General features: G+C 53.1%; 1 protein-coding gene and 1 long non-coding RNA gene across 12 annotated transcripts in view; one reads left to right on the forward strand and one right to left on the reverse strand.

The window, feature by feature from the left end:
* Nucleotides 1–829: 829 nt before the first annotated feature.
* Nucleotides 830–2,474, reverse strand: LOC103005119 (uncharacterized). The gene is made up of 2 exons (XR_449888.3): nt 2,300–2,474; nt 830–2,021 (listed from the first exon to the last, which is right to left on the reverse strand). It is a non-coding gene; the product is annotated as an uncharacterized LOC103005119 (long non-coding RNA).
* Nucleotides 2,475–2,590: 116 nt separating this feature from the next.
* Nucleotides 2,591–15,664, forward strand: part of RANBP3 (RAN binding protein 3) — a 53,347-nt gene continuing 40,273 nt past the window's right edge. For 10 of the 11 annotated variants that reach the window (XM_057540009.1, XM_057540012.1, XM_057540010.1 and 7 more), the window contains exon 1: nt 2,591–2,748. In XM_057540009.1, the coding sequence (XP_057395992.1) occupies nt 2,727–2,748 (22 nt within the window). In that variant the 5' untranslated portion in view covers nt 2,591–2,726. The remainder of the gene's footprint in view (nt 2,749–15,664) is intronic. The other variant, XM_057540019.1, reaches the window with a different exon arrangement.

Genomic DNA, 15,664 nt, shown 5'->3' on the forward strand with positions numbered 1-15,664 from the left:
GGTGTATGAAATGACTTTTGGAGACATGCAGACAGGGCATTAAATGACAAGGAATCTCGTGGATTAGAGTTACCCCATTTTCAATTCTCTTTCACTCCTCATCGTGTTTTCAGTTGAGTGATAATGTGCCTTTAATATGCCTCCAATACTTTGCTAATCTCTCTTTACACTGAAAAAAAAAAGCAGGCTTGGGGCACAGCACCTTGGCAGGCAATAGTATCTACCCAGAATTTTAAAACATTGTTTTGTTTTCATGTTTATCTCCTATTTGTGATAAACAGTTATCTCCTATTCGTGGCTTAGTGGTTTTCTACTTGAAATGGTGATATACAGTACCTATTTAATGTAAACTTAAACTAATAAGACTTACTCAAGAGAAGTTATAGATAACGAAATGTACTGAATAGAGTGATACCAATAAGCTAGAAATGAGAAAACCTAAGTCTACACACTGCAGGTGACCAACAGTGACATTCTAGCTATTCCTGAAGAATTTCTAACCAAGCTCTGTGGCCTGTGCCTTCAGCCTGGAGGCGAAATCCAGGGTAGCAAAATCAGGTGTCTATTGGGTATCTTGCTAAATTGCAGACTCTGATTCAGGTCTGGGTTGGGGCCTGGGAATCTGTATTTTCAACAGATTTCCAGGTGATACTGATGCTGTTTTGGGGGCTGCAGCAAGAAAGAAGCAGGCTCCAGAAAAAAAAAAAAAATCTAGTGTGCTACCGCACACCTCTGGTCAACTCTGGATAGTGACACTCACATTGGTAGCTTGAAATCGGCCATAGTTGAAGTATACTTATACCAAGAAAATCAGCACTACAAGCCAGGGTCCAATTTATTGTTTTATTGTCTTCCAGACTTAAAGTGATGGGAAAATAGTAAAATTTACAATAAACTATACACACACAGGCACACATATAAACACAGACAGAAACACACATTCTCCCCCCCAGAGAAGCAGCTGTTGTTAAACATTCACCACACCCCATTGGTTGTACAGAAATGTATAGAACAACCATGTAAATACACATGTCCTAGATTAGAGGTTGGCACACTTCTATAAAGCCTCAAAGAGTAAATATTTTAAGTTTGTTGGCCCGACAGTCCGTTAAAAGGGCTCAGCTCTGTTTCTGCAGCTCAAAAGCAGCCATAGACATTATGTCAATGACTAAGTATGGCTGTTTTCAAATAAATCTGTATTTATGGACACAGAAATTTAAATTCCATACAATTTTCACATGTCATGAGCAATTATTCTTCCTTTGGTTTTCTCCCAATAATTAAAAATGTGGCCCACAGGCTATATAGGACCTCCTCCTCCAGATCATACTGGAGCAGGAGGAGTGAAGCTGGGACTCAAACAGGAAAAAAAGGGACACAGAGTCCCAAGCAGAGGGATCCGCCAGTGCAAAGATCCTGAGGCTGGAAGGGGTTTGGTGAGCTCCAAGGACACAGAAAGACCATATGGCTGAACTGCAATGAGCAAGGGCAAGCATGGCAGCAAAAAACTGGGGCTTTGTAAGCCTGAACAAGAGGTTTGGAATTTATTCCAAGATCAGTAGAAAGCCCTCCGGAAGCATTGAGGAAAGATGTGCCCTTGATCTAACTCACATTTTTAAAAGATTCCTCTGTGTGCTGCTTATTTCATAAGAATGAAAGGAAAGAGAGCAGAGAGAGAAAGATGCTATCGGGTTTTCCAGGAGAGAGATGAGAATGGTCTGGCCTGGGGTAGGGATAGAGAGCCCTGCTGGGGAGAACGGGCGGATCTGGGCTCTATTTAGGAGATGAGGCAGGGCCCGCGGGATGTTGCGTAGCAGGTGAGTCACGAATGAGCCCAGGGCGTCCAATATTCTCCCCTCAGTCCTGGGGGGGAAGGGGGGAGGGGAGGAGGGGAGGGGAGGGGGAGGGAGGGGTCATCAGCCCATGTGATCGATGAAGACACTCGGTGAGGCTCGGTGCCAGGCGCTGTTCAGTACAGGGCCTCAGGGGCCAGTCGTCCGGGAGCTCCCATTCTGATGGCTCTGTGAGGTCAAGTCCCGGATCAACACCTGTGCCCCGCCCCGCCATGAACCTTCCCTTTGGCCAGTGATCCTCAACCTCTGACCTCTACTCCCCCCAACCATCCCCCACCTCTCCACGTGGCCTCAGAAAGTTTGCCTAAAGTACTGGTCCCTTAGAAGGGGAAACTTGAGGCCTGGGGTGACACAAGGCGCCCCACGACCACCTACAGGCCTCCCTCCGGGCCTCGGGACTGCGGCACGTGGAAAGCACCCCCACCCGCCCCGACCCAGGGATCTACCTAGGAGAAGGCGTCGGTCGCGGCGCCCTCCACGGTTCAAGCTCCCACCGAGGGTGCGAGGCCGGAAAACAAGCGGAAAGCAGCAGCTTGAGGATCCACTCCAGGCGCGCAGCCGCAGGGAACGCAGGTTCCCACATTGCCCGCGGCGCGCGCGAGGCCCACTACGCGTGCGCCCTGCCCTGCCCACGCCCCCTCGGTCGGCGGGAAAAGGAGGCGGGGGCGGTTAATGCGCAGGCGCGTGCTCCGAGCTTGGCCCGGCTCGGACCCAGATCCCGAGAGCTTCTCCGCGCCGGGCTCCGCGCGCAGCCGCTAACTGCCCGCTTTGCTCGGAGTCGACTTGGCAAGTGCGCACGCGCGGGAGTTTCTGGCAGAAGGCAGACGAGCCCGGGCCGGCGCGGGGCCTTGTGGGAGGGCTTAAGGAAGTAAAATGGCGGACCTGGCGAACGAAGGTAGGGGGGGCGCCGTCGGGGGCCAGCCAGCGGCCAGGGAACGGGCGGCGGGAGGCCCGGGGGCCACAGGCCCGAGGGCTGAGCACCCCGGGGTGCGGGGGGCCTGTCTGCTCCGGGAGAGCGGCCCAGCGGGCCCCGCAGCTGTCCCCCATTGCGTCCCCTTAGGCCAGGCTCACCGGCCCGGCCCATCACTCCCGGTAGCCCCGGCCCTGCCACCGTCCGGCCAGACGGCTCTGGAGAAGGCGGGGGCCGCGGCCCTGAGGCCCTTCCGCCTCGCAGGCCAGGCCGGGGGCCGAAGGGGGCGGGAGGCGCGGCCTCAACGCCTCGGCTTCGGATGTAAATGGATCTCCGGGCCTGGTCGCGGGCCCAGCGCGCCACGCTCCCTCCCCGCCCCCTCGTTCTCGGGGACCCCGGCTTTCCCCCTTCCCCGGCCTGGCTGCTGAGCCGGCCCACCCCCTGGTCCTGTGAGCTTCTCATCCTCCGCGGGCCTGCCCCACGCCGAGGATGGAGAACGTCCGGTTTGTTTGCACCCCCACCCCCAATTCAGCCCCCCAGTTCCCGCCAGTTCCCCCGGATCCTTACTGGCGACCCGAGAGTCGCGCCCCGTCTCCGCTCATTTAGGTCCAGCTGCAGGATGTGAGCCACTGAAAGCCCTGGCGGCTTTTCGGCCCTTTTTTTTGGTTACACTTCCAGAGAGAGACAGAGACTGTGCGATCCCCTCCTCTGCGGGAGCGCTGACATCCCGGCTGAGCGATTTTGACAAGGTTATAGTTCCGAATGGCCCAGGGAAAGCACCCCATCAGCCGCTGTCTGATGAAATCAGCCGTGGCGTTGAGATCGCTAGTAGCTTCAAGACTTTCGGAGGCCTATTTTTAGCTCCCTCCGTGTCTAGGTGCACAACTACAGGCAAGCAATCTACCTGCCTGGCCCTGATTTCCCCCCATACCTTGCTCCCTGCTGGCCTGAGGTTTGTACTGAGCTGCACGAATGCACGAATGACAATAATAAGTGCTCACCCTGGTGGAGCATTTGGAGTGCTACCAGGTACTGTTCAAAGTCTTGGGCGCGTGTGATCTGGAGTAACCCTCACTCCTCACAAAAGCTCCCGGAGGAAGGTACCGTCGGCTCCTGTTCTCCGTGAGGAAGCTGAGTTAGAGTGGTTAAGTTACTTGTCCAAGGCAGGTCACACAGCTAGTAAGGAATAGGGATGTGGATCAAGGTGGTCTGACTTCAGAACACCCCCCGCTGCCATGTATGCCACATGTCTTTGATAAGACAAAGGAGCCAGTGGAGGGTTGAGGCATTCCATTCACAAAATCCATTTACAGGCAGAACGGGGACTGGATAAATGGGAGTCAGTATGACACACTTTGTATATTTGTGTACTGGGCTCATTCATTTTCTTGAATTCAAGACTCATATGCGACGTCGCGTTCAACATCTCCATTCGGATGTCCAATAGCCACATCACACAAAACCCCTATCTTTCTCCCCCAAACCCGCCCACCCCACCGTCCTTCTCCCCTTGTAGTAAATGGCAAGTCCATTCTTTGAATGGCTCAGGCCAAACACCTTGACGTCGCCCTTGACTCCTCGTTCTCTCCCGTGCCACAGCACATCTTGTCAATTCTACCTTAAAAATTTTTCCAGGGGGTGACCACTTCTCACCACCACTGCTGCCTGGGCCTCCCTTCCACCTTCAGCCAGCTGACAGTTTCCCAACCCCAAAGGCAGATGGCCCCCGAGACCTCCCTGTCCTCCTCTCCCGCCACTCTCTCCCCGACGGGCCCTGCTTTATCCACTCTGGCTGTCTCCGCGTCCCTTGCGTGGTCCACATCCTCTCTCCTATATGCCTTTGGACCTGCTGGTTCCTCTGCCTGAGTCAGCCTTCCTGCACATGTCCCCACGGCTTGCTCCTGCCCCTCCTTTAGGTTTTTACTCACATGTTACCTTATCGTTGAGAACTTCTGTGGCCACCTGTTTCAAATCGTATCCGCGTTCCCTATCCCCTCTGCCCTGCTTCATGTTGCCCCACGGCACTTATCACCACCCGGTGTGCCAGGTCTACTTGTTTGCTTCTAGAACGTAAGCTCCATGAGGGTGAGGATTTCTGTCTGCTGCTGATGGATCCCCCACCCCAATTAGGATAGTGCCTGACGCAGAGTAGGTATCCAAGAAATGTTTGTTGAATGAAAGAGTGAATTCATCAGTCAGGACCTTCGTGGTGAGGTATACCTTTGAGCACAAAGGGAAAATTATGGATTCCTGTTTTGCAGGGACACCATTTCTAGCATATGCGCTGACACATGAGCTGTCGATTGTAAATTGCACGGTTGAACAGGTAAGGGTAAGATAGAGAAAACGGACTGTTTTGTAGTACTTAAAGTCTTTGCCTAGTAGATGCCACACTCACCTAGTACTTTGCCTCTGACACTAGTTCTGGCCTAGCTGTCTCCAAAAAAATCAAATCTTAGTGGTCTCTTATGCCTCTCATATCTCTGCCACCCTTCAGTTGGTTGTCATGTGTTTCTCCACTCCATTTCGGGTTTGGGCTTGTGCAGCCTGCTAGGATCTTTAATTTCTTACCCACTATGTGAACTAGGACTTCCTTGCCTACGCATTTTGAAGCTTTAGGGACTGCCCCATACGTGTGCTTTCCCACTTGTTGTTTAATCTCAAACGCCCTCTCGGCTTCTGCCTTTCCAGACTGGGATCCTAAGCATATCCATCCTCACACCTGGGCATCTGTAGAGACAGAAAACAGCACGGGTGATCCCGATGTGCAGCTAGGGCTGAGAAGCACTGGCTTGAGTAGTACAGGTTAGGAGTGCTGTGCTTGTGTAGAAAGAAACAGTTCCAGTCGTGTATCCAGTACAGCATCTTGTGGGCCCTCCTTGCCATGGTGATCTCCATTGTGACAGCAACTCCCACGGCCCTTTGTTGGTAGTCCTGTAGTCCGTGACTGTTAAGGTCCAACTGGAATGTTTCTCTCCCAGGAGTGTGTGGGTGTTGTACACTTGTGTCCTGGGATATTCTCTTCTGCTTGGCATTTCGCTACTGATACATCCCAAAGTCGTTAATCATCCTGTCTCTGGAGTTATTCTGCCTTGTAGACCGGCATCGGGATTTGAAGGCAGCGTTTGGTCCCTGGTGAAGGTAAAGAGACTGAAAAGAGGGTGAGCAAAGCGTATTTGAGCTATAGGAGATCTTGGATTCTAGATCCCAGCCTTAAAAGATACCATGTGCATATGACACCTTGCCAGCCTGCGGACACGCAGGGTGGAAACCCAAGAGACCATATAAAGCAGGGTTCTCGACTTTGGCCCCGTCGACATTTTGGAGCAGATGATTCTCTGTTGAGGGGCCGTCCTCTGCTCTGTAGGATGTTGAGCATCATAGCAGCGTCCCTGACTACACGTAAGATCCCAGTAGCACACACCCTCCCCTGCACCCCTACCCCAGGGGTCGTGACAGCCAAAAATGTCTTCAGACATTGTGTAGCGTCCCAGGGCAGGAGGTGGGGAGAATCACCCTCAGTTGAGACCCTCCATATAAAGTGATGGTGGGGCACAGGCTTTGCATGAGAACCGGGTTTGTGTTTTGACTCTGCTTTGTACTCTCTGAGTGACTTTGGCCAAAGTCTTAACTCCTTTGAGCCTCAGTTTTCTCACCAACGAAATGAGGATAATGATGATCATATCTATCCCATGGTTGCTGTGACCCTTGGCTGAATTAACGCATATAAATTCTTTAGCGCCTATCTCAGCCCATTAATAAACAGTAAATAGTAGCTATTTTTACTGTGGTGGACTTATGTTACAGACATATTTAGCTGAAGTGCTCAAAGCGAAGCAAGAGAGGGCAAGAAGTGAGTCTGAACAGTGCAGGTGAATCCACCCCCACTGAATCCTCCCCCTGGGGTGAGCCCACGATGAGAGGCAGCCAGAACTGGGCTGTCCGTCCTCTTAGGTTCTGTCTTGACTTTGATTGCATGACCATCTAGGCAGGGGCTCTCAGCCTCGGCACTCTAGGCATTTGGGGCCAGATAATTCTCTGTTGTGGGGCTGTGCTGGGCAGTGTAGGATGTTGATCAGCTTCCCTGGTCTCAACCCGCTAGATGCCAATAGCACCCTCCCCCCTCCCCCAGTCATGTCAGCCAGAAGTGCCCAGGCATTGCCCAGTGTCCCCTGGTGGGGGGAGCCCCCCCCGCAGTTGCCCCCCATTGAGAACCCCTGATCTGGCCTGACCAAGTATCAGTCCAGAGATTTTCAAGGGTGGTTTGGCTGTCATCACTTCTCACCTTACTTTTTGATTTAAAACCTAACCCCAGAGAGGATGAGATGCAGCTGAGTTTTTATTTTTATTTTTTTATTTTTTATTTTTTTAAAGTTTTACTTGATTTTATTTATTTATTTATTTATTTATTTATTTTTGGCTGTGTTGGGTCTTCGGTTCGTGCGAGGGCTTTCTCCAGTTGCGGCAAGCGGGGGCCACTCTTCATCGCGGTGCGGGGACCGCTCTTCATCGCGGTGCGCAGGCCTTTCTCTATCGCGGCCCCTCCCGTCGCGGGGCACAGGCTCCAGACGCGCAGGCTCAGCAATTGTGGCTCACGGGCCCAGCTGCTCCGTGGCATGTGGGATCTTCCCAGACCAGGGCTCGAACCCGTGTCCCCTGCATTAGCAGGCAGATTCTCAACCACTGCGCCACCAGGGAAGCCCAGCTGAGTTTTTATTGATGAGCGAGAACTCAAAACAGTTGGAATCTTCAGTTCACTTGGTTCTCACCACCCCCTTCCCCTGCCCTAAACTTAATTCTTAGGAGAAGTGAGAAGCAATTTTTCAAAGTTTTCATGAAGTTATGATAAACATTAACCCTGGGGTTTGTCCTGAGGTCAGCTCTCGCATGCCCCTCACACCCGGGGCGGATGGGGCCTGGCGGTAGCTGAGGGTGCTATGCTAAAGTCTTTATGTACTTGGAAGGAAATTTAAGTTTTGACAGGGATCCTGTGTATAGACAGAAAAGCTTGCAGTTCTGCAAGTTTAAAGCTTCCCCACCACGTCTCCAGCCTGCCTCCCAGTTAGCTGGAAAATGGACCCACCCCAGCAGCCCCCTTACCTGCGGGCATCATCGGGTGTTAGGGCCGGCCGGGATCTGCTGTGTGCTTGTACGCTGAAGGAGCCGGAGAGAGAGGAGGCGACAGGAAGTTGGTCCGGTCAGAGCCAGGGAGCTTAGAATGGCCTTGGGAGCGGGGACGGTGTTTGGGGCCGGCCAAGGGGGCATCTTAGGTACCAGTCAAATTCCTGCCTAGTAAGTGAGTTCAGGCCCGGAGAATTAGGCTGGGGTAGAGTGGGAAATGGGGGCCATTTGGGGAGCAATGGGATGCGTTTGGGGGACTTGAAAAGGGCCTTTCTCATGGAATGGAAACTACCTGGGAAAGGCAGCTGGTGTTGACCTGGCCGAGCCTTGGTAGCTCTCCATGGTACTTTGAAACCATCGGGAGGCAGATGGGTTTGCTTCGTTGTCTATTCAGGATCTGGTGGTAGCGCCGGCAGCAAGCAGCAGGGGTTCTCTGTCTTGTTAGAAGGGGGTTTGTCTTTGCCACCTTCGTGCAGTAACCTTCCTGTGGTCCCACGGAGCTGTGTTCGGTGTGGCTGTGCACTGCTTGGTAGAAAACTGTGCAGCACAGGGTCTCAGAGCAAAGTCCCTATACTCCACTTCATCCTTGGTTGTCTTGGCACTTGGTGCTATTGCGTAGCACTTGCTATGAATCTTAACCCTGACCGCGCTTCACGCTTATTTAAGGAGGTTGTGGAGGAGAATTAAAACTGATGCTTTGGCTGCACCGTTGGAGATTGTTGCAGGAGGTGCGCATTGTCTAGGACCCCACAGATGTTTTACAACATGGAGCCAGAGTCAAAAACTACAGGCAGAAGTTGTAACCTTGCTTTGGGGGCAAGCAGACATATATAATTTGACTCATTTAGGTTTGTCTTTGTTTGCTTTTAATTAGGAGCCAGTACTTAAGAATTCCGAGATTTCAGGGGAAAGAATAATCCAGGTTTCTGATTTCTCTTGAAAAACAGCAACCAGCCTCAGCCTGCGTTCCTGCACAGTAATGATTTGCCAGGACTGAGGAACAGCTGCCACCTTGAGATAGACTGTGCCTTCCTGGACACCGCGGTCTCCACTGACTTGCTTGGGACCTGGCCCGCTTCCCCCTTTCCAATGCCTGCCTGACCTTGGCTGGCATTTGGGTTTCAGCCCTGTCGTAGCACCTCTTAGACAGGTGCTTGGCCTGAGTGGGGCCTGTAGGGAGATCCATGTGGGTTTCTCCCCTGTCTCAAGCCTCAAAGGAATTTTAGACCGGAACTGACTGACAGGCTCCGGTTGATAGCTTGTGGCACAGTCGGAAGTGCCCTTGGTACGTGTCTTGCCTCTGCCACTTACGTGCCCAGGAGCTTGGGCAAATTGTTTGACCTCAGTTCCTGCACCTGTAGAATGGGAACGATGCTAATCAAGTCTGAGGATTGTTGTGTGAAAGGAACATATGGCAGGGGATTGGCCCACTGGTGGGTGCAGATCTGTGTCCGTTACTACTGGCTGTTAGTCTTCTGATTGGATGCCTAGGTAGAGAGAAAGCTCCTTTTGGGTTATAGCCGAGTTTCATTGAGACATTCCAGTGGGATCTGTCCTGTGTATTGTGGGATGTTTGGCAGTGTCCCTGACCTCTACCCAAATGTCTCTAGACATTGTCAGATGTCCCCTCGGGGGCAGAATCGCCTCTGTTTGAGTACCCCTGTGTTAGGGGATTCTGTTGACCCTCCCCCCGCCAAGAGACTGTACGACATAGTCATCTGATCTACTGAAGTCCTAGGATGCTGCACACATGCAAATACACAGATGGAGCCGGGAGGGAGCGAGGAGGTAATTCACAGATGCTGGGGCGCCACCCTGGTTTGTGCCGTCTGACCCACTGAGAATTTACTTTGGCGTATAATGTGAGTTAGGGATCTGACTCAGTCTTTTTCTCAACCTCAGCACAGGTGATACTTGGGGTTGGCTCGTTCTCTGTGGTTGGGGGGCCATCCTGTGCACAGTAGGAGGCTGCTCAGCCTCCCTGATCTCCGTCCACTAGATGCCACTAGTGACTCCTCCCCATCGTGATGACCAAAAATGTTTTCAGACATTGCCCAGTGTCCGGGGGGTGGAGTGGGGGGGCAAAATAAAACTGTCCAAGAGTAAACTGTTTGCCAACTAGAGCTTAGGGCTCACCCTCCCAACCTTTTTTTTTTTTTATGGCCTTTTGGCAGCCGTAGGCATCATGGACTTCATGTCCCTGTTAAGGGGGGACAGTGTTTTCCGTGACCTTCAGCACTGTTCCAAGTTCCAGGGGAGGACCTTCCGAGATGCTCTGCATCTGGGCCATTCCCTTTCACGGGGGCTGAAGCCCAAGGCCGTGTCTGTAAGAGGAGTCGGCCTGTCCCAGTATGCCCACCTCCAGCCACTGAGTCTAGGAGCCCAGCTCATCCTTTCCAGTGGATCATTTTGACTCACTGGGCACTTGTTCTCCTGAAACCTGACAGAGATGACAGTGGTTTCTCCATGCATGTGTCTAGGAGGTAAGCTTTGCTTTTGCAGTACATTTTAAATGCCTTTGCTAAATTAAACTCCCCCAGGCTTGCCACACAGAATTTCGAGAATTCATCGGCCCAGAATTAACGCCCGTGTTGCATCTGTAACAGCAGAGCGGGAGTGGGGAAAACAGTTCTGGAGAATTTGGCTTCTCAGGTGGCAAGAGTGAGAAAACAGGCTACCGTTTGCTCAGAGGAGAAAGGATGTTTTGCAGCACTGATGTGGCCGCCGGGGATCTGAGAGTCCAGGGCCTGGGTTACTCATCATCAGTGCCACTTGGAGGGGGCCGCCTGCTTGTGGAGTCTTGTCAGAAGAATGGGGGTTGTGTTTGCTGACCACGTCGGCCACTGAGTGAGCAAGACGTGCTTCCACAGCTCAGGCACCAGCAGGCTCTGTCTCCAGAATAGTCAGGCTCCAGCCGCCTCGCCCAGTCTGCAAGGCCGCAAGACTTGCCCGAGCCTCCCTGTCACTGCCGCTTCTCACCTGGACAGCACCTGAGGGCTCCTCGCTGGCCCCCTGGCAACTCCTCCTGCCTCCCTGAGATCTGTTCTCCTCACCACTCCCAGGGTGATCTTCCCCGACATCATGTTACAAAACTTCCTAACGCACAAAAATGGAAAGGATTCGTGAGGACCACTGCCAGGGTGGTCTTTCAGGAAAATGAACCTGCTCATATCACACCCCTGCTTGGACTCCTCACCATGCACCCCCTCCCCAAACTCACCTACCCTCCCCTAAGGAAACAACTCGGGTCACGTTGGCCTCCAGGATCTTCCTGTCCTTAGGATGTTCGTTCTTGGGGCTCCCTCTGCGCGGCATACTCTGCCTTCACTTGGTCGCTCCTTCACACCCAAGGTTCAGATGGCGCCTGGGCGAGGCCTTCCCCCCGCCGTGGCCCCCTTCTGCCCACCGCCCTGCCCTAGCGGCCGTCTAGCGCCTGCCCCCAGGGTTTCCTCATTATCCCCGCACGCCTCCGGCTGCTTGTTTTTCTCTCCTCTTCCCACTAGATGGCTGCGGCCTCATCCACCTTTCCTCCTGTCTCCAGTGCCTGGTGCCTCGCACCTGGCTCATCGTGGGTTCTCAGGAAGTCGTGTTGCTGTGAGCAGGGCTTGGCTAGTGGGCCTGCCGTCGGCTCTCACCTCACTGATTCCCTCGGCCTCAGAAGGGCTCAAGGGATTATGAGAGACTGTTTGTGGCGAGGTGTCCCCGTGTCCAGGCAGCTCTTGGAAGGGCCCAGACCGGGAGGTGTTTATCATCGTTGGGGGCCTGGTGACTGGAGACAGTCCTGGAGTCCAAGACCTCTGCTCTGAGACGGCGTCAGTGTATCTGCAGTCTCTGTGCGGAATTCTAGTAACAATAGTCACGCCAGCGTGGAATTCGGACTGCATGCCAGCCGCTTCCCAAGCACTGGATATGCATCATTTCCTTCAGTCCTTCCGAACCGACTCGGGTGTAGGTACCATCCCTGTTGACAGACACAGGCAGTATGTGGGGAAAGCGCGTGAACTTGCCCGGGGTCCCAGCCGCAGGTGGTTGAGGCCCATCTGAACACACACAGAAACTAGCGCCTGCGTTCCCAAACTTCTTCAGTTGGTCTGCAGCCTCAGCAGATTTTCTGGAGTCCTTAGCTCTCCTTCCTGTGAGGGGATTTCCGCTGTCTTCACTGGAACTTTCCCCTGAATCTTCGGCCGGCCGCTTGCATCGATACTTCACCTCAGCTGTGCTTGTGCCGCGCCATCTAGTGGCAGAATAGAAAAGTGCTGTCAAAGCTGGCTCCCCGATTTCTCAGTAGTTTTAGGTGAGGTTGCTGACTTTGTTTGATTTATTAATAGGTTTATGGGGGGTTTCCTGGATTTAAGGCACAGAGGTATCCAAAGTGCAGGGTCTGCCCCAGCAGCTTGTAGTCTGAGTGGATGGGGCAGGGGTGGAGGGATCGGAGGGGGCTGCAGGGCCAGTACTTCTAGAAGTAAAGAAGGTGGATGTGGCTTGGCCTGAGAGGGGTCGAGGGGGACGTGAAGCACCCAGCTTGGAAGTCAGGCTTAGGGTTCTGGTCCCACCTCTGCTGTTTACCAGCTTCGTGACTTGGGCAGGGCACGTGTCTCTCCGAGGCCTCTCAGTCTTGTTTTGTGATTTGCAAATCAGAGACGATAAATAATTTCTATGCCATAGGGCTGTGATGACATTGAAGGAGACGGGGTATGCAAAGCGCCTGCCCCCGGGTCTAGTTAGGGCCATTCAGCAAATCTGAGTGGCTTTTTACCCCCACTGTTGTCACAAGTGTAGGGTCATGTTAGAGCCCTGAAGAGTGGCTCGGGTTTCGGTAGGTGAAGGTAATTTTGTGATGAAGAGCATCCCAGAAAGAAGGGCATAAGATGAAAGATACACCATCATCTCCCAAAACTGTGCCCCCCTATGATCTTCCATGAGACCAGTTGAGAGCTGCCTGAGGAAAAATATATTCAAGTACCAAAAAAAGAATGAAGGGACCCACTGCCCACTAGCTGAGCCTGCGGTACACTGAGATCAGAGAGGTATTGCCTAGCAACAGCATGATTGAGATCAGTTCTACTCTCCACCAAAGAATTAGTTGGCAAACAGAGTTGACGCATCGGTGACAAATTCACCTTTATGTTGCTGCACAGGACTGTTTATAATAATTCCTGAGAAAAGAAATGACTCGAAGGGTTGAGATAGTAAGTGTCACAGGATTAAAGCAGTTGCCACGTATTAACAGACTGTTGTTTTTGTTGGCAAGATGCTTTCCATATTTTTTGCACAGATAAGATTAAGACACATCAGCGCAGGATTAAAGCTCATTTTGCACAACTACCTTGCTGACATTTTGGACAAGAATTCTAAGTGGCTTTCCAGATGGGGGTTATTTCCTGGCAGGTGTTTGATCCATCATTTAGGAGGGGAATAAACAGAACAGGCCAAGATATTCCAGATTCCCTTCTCTGTGTGTTTTCCTGGGTCTACATATTTTCTTCTGTTTAGTTTAGCAGACATCCTCAGAGACAGAGGCTGGAGGCAGCCACGGGGGCCGTGCCAGAGCTTGTCGAAGGGCAGGCCTGCCCGTGGCTTCTGTGTACTTGCCTCCCTGCACAGTGTGAAGAAGGAAAGCCTGCATGCAGGGCTGAAAACACACAGAGAATGTGTGTGTTTTCAGCTTCAGTTGTGAATGCGTTACGTAGAGCCTCCCACGGTTACACGTTTGACAGCTGCAGAGGCATAGCGGGCCTCACCGTTGAGCGTGGGTCTCCATTCTCTCCTCGAGGAGCCTGAGGGTCTGCCCTTGGTGTAACTGCACGCTCATCTGAAGCAGATGGTCGCAAGACTTGCTGGAAGCCTCGGGCCCACCCCACAGTCCATCACTCACCCTCTAGTTTCATTTGTACTCTTCCAGAGATGTTTGTCTAGAATGTTCACTGACAGCTGCTTTATTCCTGATGTCACTTCTCAAAAGAAGAGTCTCAGTTTCTTAGCTTCGAGGCCCACCTGAGCGGGAAAGATGGGAGGAAGCAAAATGGGGCTGTGACTTCTCCCTTTTGCCCTTGCGGTGCATGGATAGTAGCGCGGGGGTCAGGGACCAGAGTCAGGCCCGCCTGGGTTGGAGACCCAGTCCCACCTTGGACAAGTCGCTCGCCCTCTCTGAGTCTCCGTTCCTGTTCTGTAAACTAAGGACCTACCTGTTAAGGTGGTTGTGAAGTCTCAGGACAGTGGTGCGGATAAAGCGCTGAGCCACCTAGGTGCCTGGCCCGTAAGTAATTTCTGATCAGTGACTGCTGGCCTGTGTGAGAGACCATCCCAGGGTTCTGGGAAACCCCATCTGGGAGTGTCCTCGCTGTGACGATGTGGCAGAGGCTGGAGAAGTCTAAAGATGGGATCCCAAGACCTCTGTCACCCTGGAGGGTGGGGACACACACCCTTCTACCCCGGGGCCACCTCTGGGGTCCAGGCCAGCTCCTCTCTCCCCTTCCCTTGCTTGCAGTAGGGACTTGGCCTCCTTTCCTCACATCCGGGCAGCTGCCATCAGCTACCCTGTCCCTAGGAGTTCCTCGTCCTTAGACTGGCTACAGGGCAGTACCCGCTCCGTCCCCTTCCTTGCTGGTCTGAAATAGACACAGGAGGCATTTTGTTTTAAGGGTTTTGCCACCAGTCAGTCTCTGGGCAGAAAAGACGCAGATGAAACCCTGAGCACTGTACCCTGGCCTGCTTGTAGTGGTGGTATCAGGAAGCCCACTCTTTTAATTCTGACAAGTGTGGGGCTTCTTAAAACTCTCCTCCTCCTTTGGACCCTCCTTACCCACTATTTGAGGAGGCAGTTTACAAGCCCTCTCCCTGACAAAGACATTGTACACAGATTACAGCGATGCCTTCAGGATGGGGCTTTTAGAACTTCCCACGCACGCACCCAAGCCATCCGAGGACTTTCCCTTGTCCCAGGGCCCCTGGTCAGTCGTTTCTGCTTTAGTAGAAGGGCCTGCCTCCTTGGCGACCCCTTTGTTACCCAGAGACCTCCACTCCCTGCAGGGAGAATGGTCTCTGGCCCTTTGGGTCAGGAGGCAGCCTGCACCTTAGGGACCCCCGACTTCTTTGGAGCCATCTTTGGTTCCTTTGCTCAAGATAGGAACTGCCTGAGTGTGATTGGTGCTGACCTGCCAGGAGCTCCTACGCTGGGCCATGCAGGTGTGAGGGATTGCACTCCGCTGCTCTCGCCCTGGGCTGGGGTGTTTCCCGTCTGTCTTTAAGGGAGTCCAGTGGTGCCACCCTGACCTTCCTCCATTCCTCCAGTGCTGCCTCATTCCTCCCCGCTCCTGGTCACCTGGCTGAGTGCTGCCCCTTCTGCTTAAGCGGCATTTCCTTCAAGAAGCCCTCCCTGACCTGCTCCTTCTCTGCAGCCTCACCGGGTTGGGTGCCCCAGCTCCGCGCTCCGAGTGCATCTGTGCTTCCCCTGTGTCGTAAAGTTCAACTAATCTGATGTCAGCTCCTGGCAGGCAGGGGACATGTCTCTCCCTGTCGCCACCACACCCTAGAAGCCAGCATGGTGCCTGGTGCACAGTGGGCACTCAGATGTGTGGAATCGCTGGAAGTTGTAGTTGCCAAGTGACTGTCGTGATTGACTCTATGAACGTAGCGAGAGGTGCAGCTGGAGGAGTGGTTCCCGGCTCAGCTGGGGGGGCGGAGCACCCTGACAGTCACAGCCACGTCAGCAGTGCCTCTGGGAGCAGGGAGGGGTCCCAGACATCTGGCAGAGGGATGGCACAGGAGCAGAGATCTGCGA

This window comes from Balaenoptera acutorostrata, chromosome 2, assembly GCF_949987535.1.
Source record: "Balaenoptera acutorostrata chromosome 2, mBalAcu1.1, whole genome shotgun sequence".
Classification (NCBI taxonomy): domain Eukaryota; kingdom Metazoa; phylum Chordata; class Mammalia; order Artiodactyla; family Balaenopteridae; genus Balaenoptera; species Balaenoptera acutorostrata.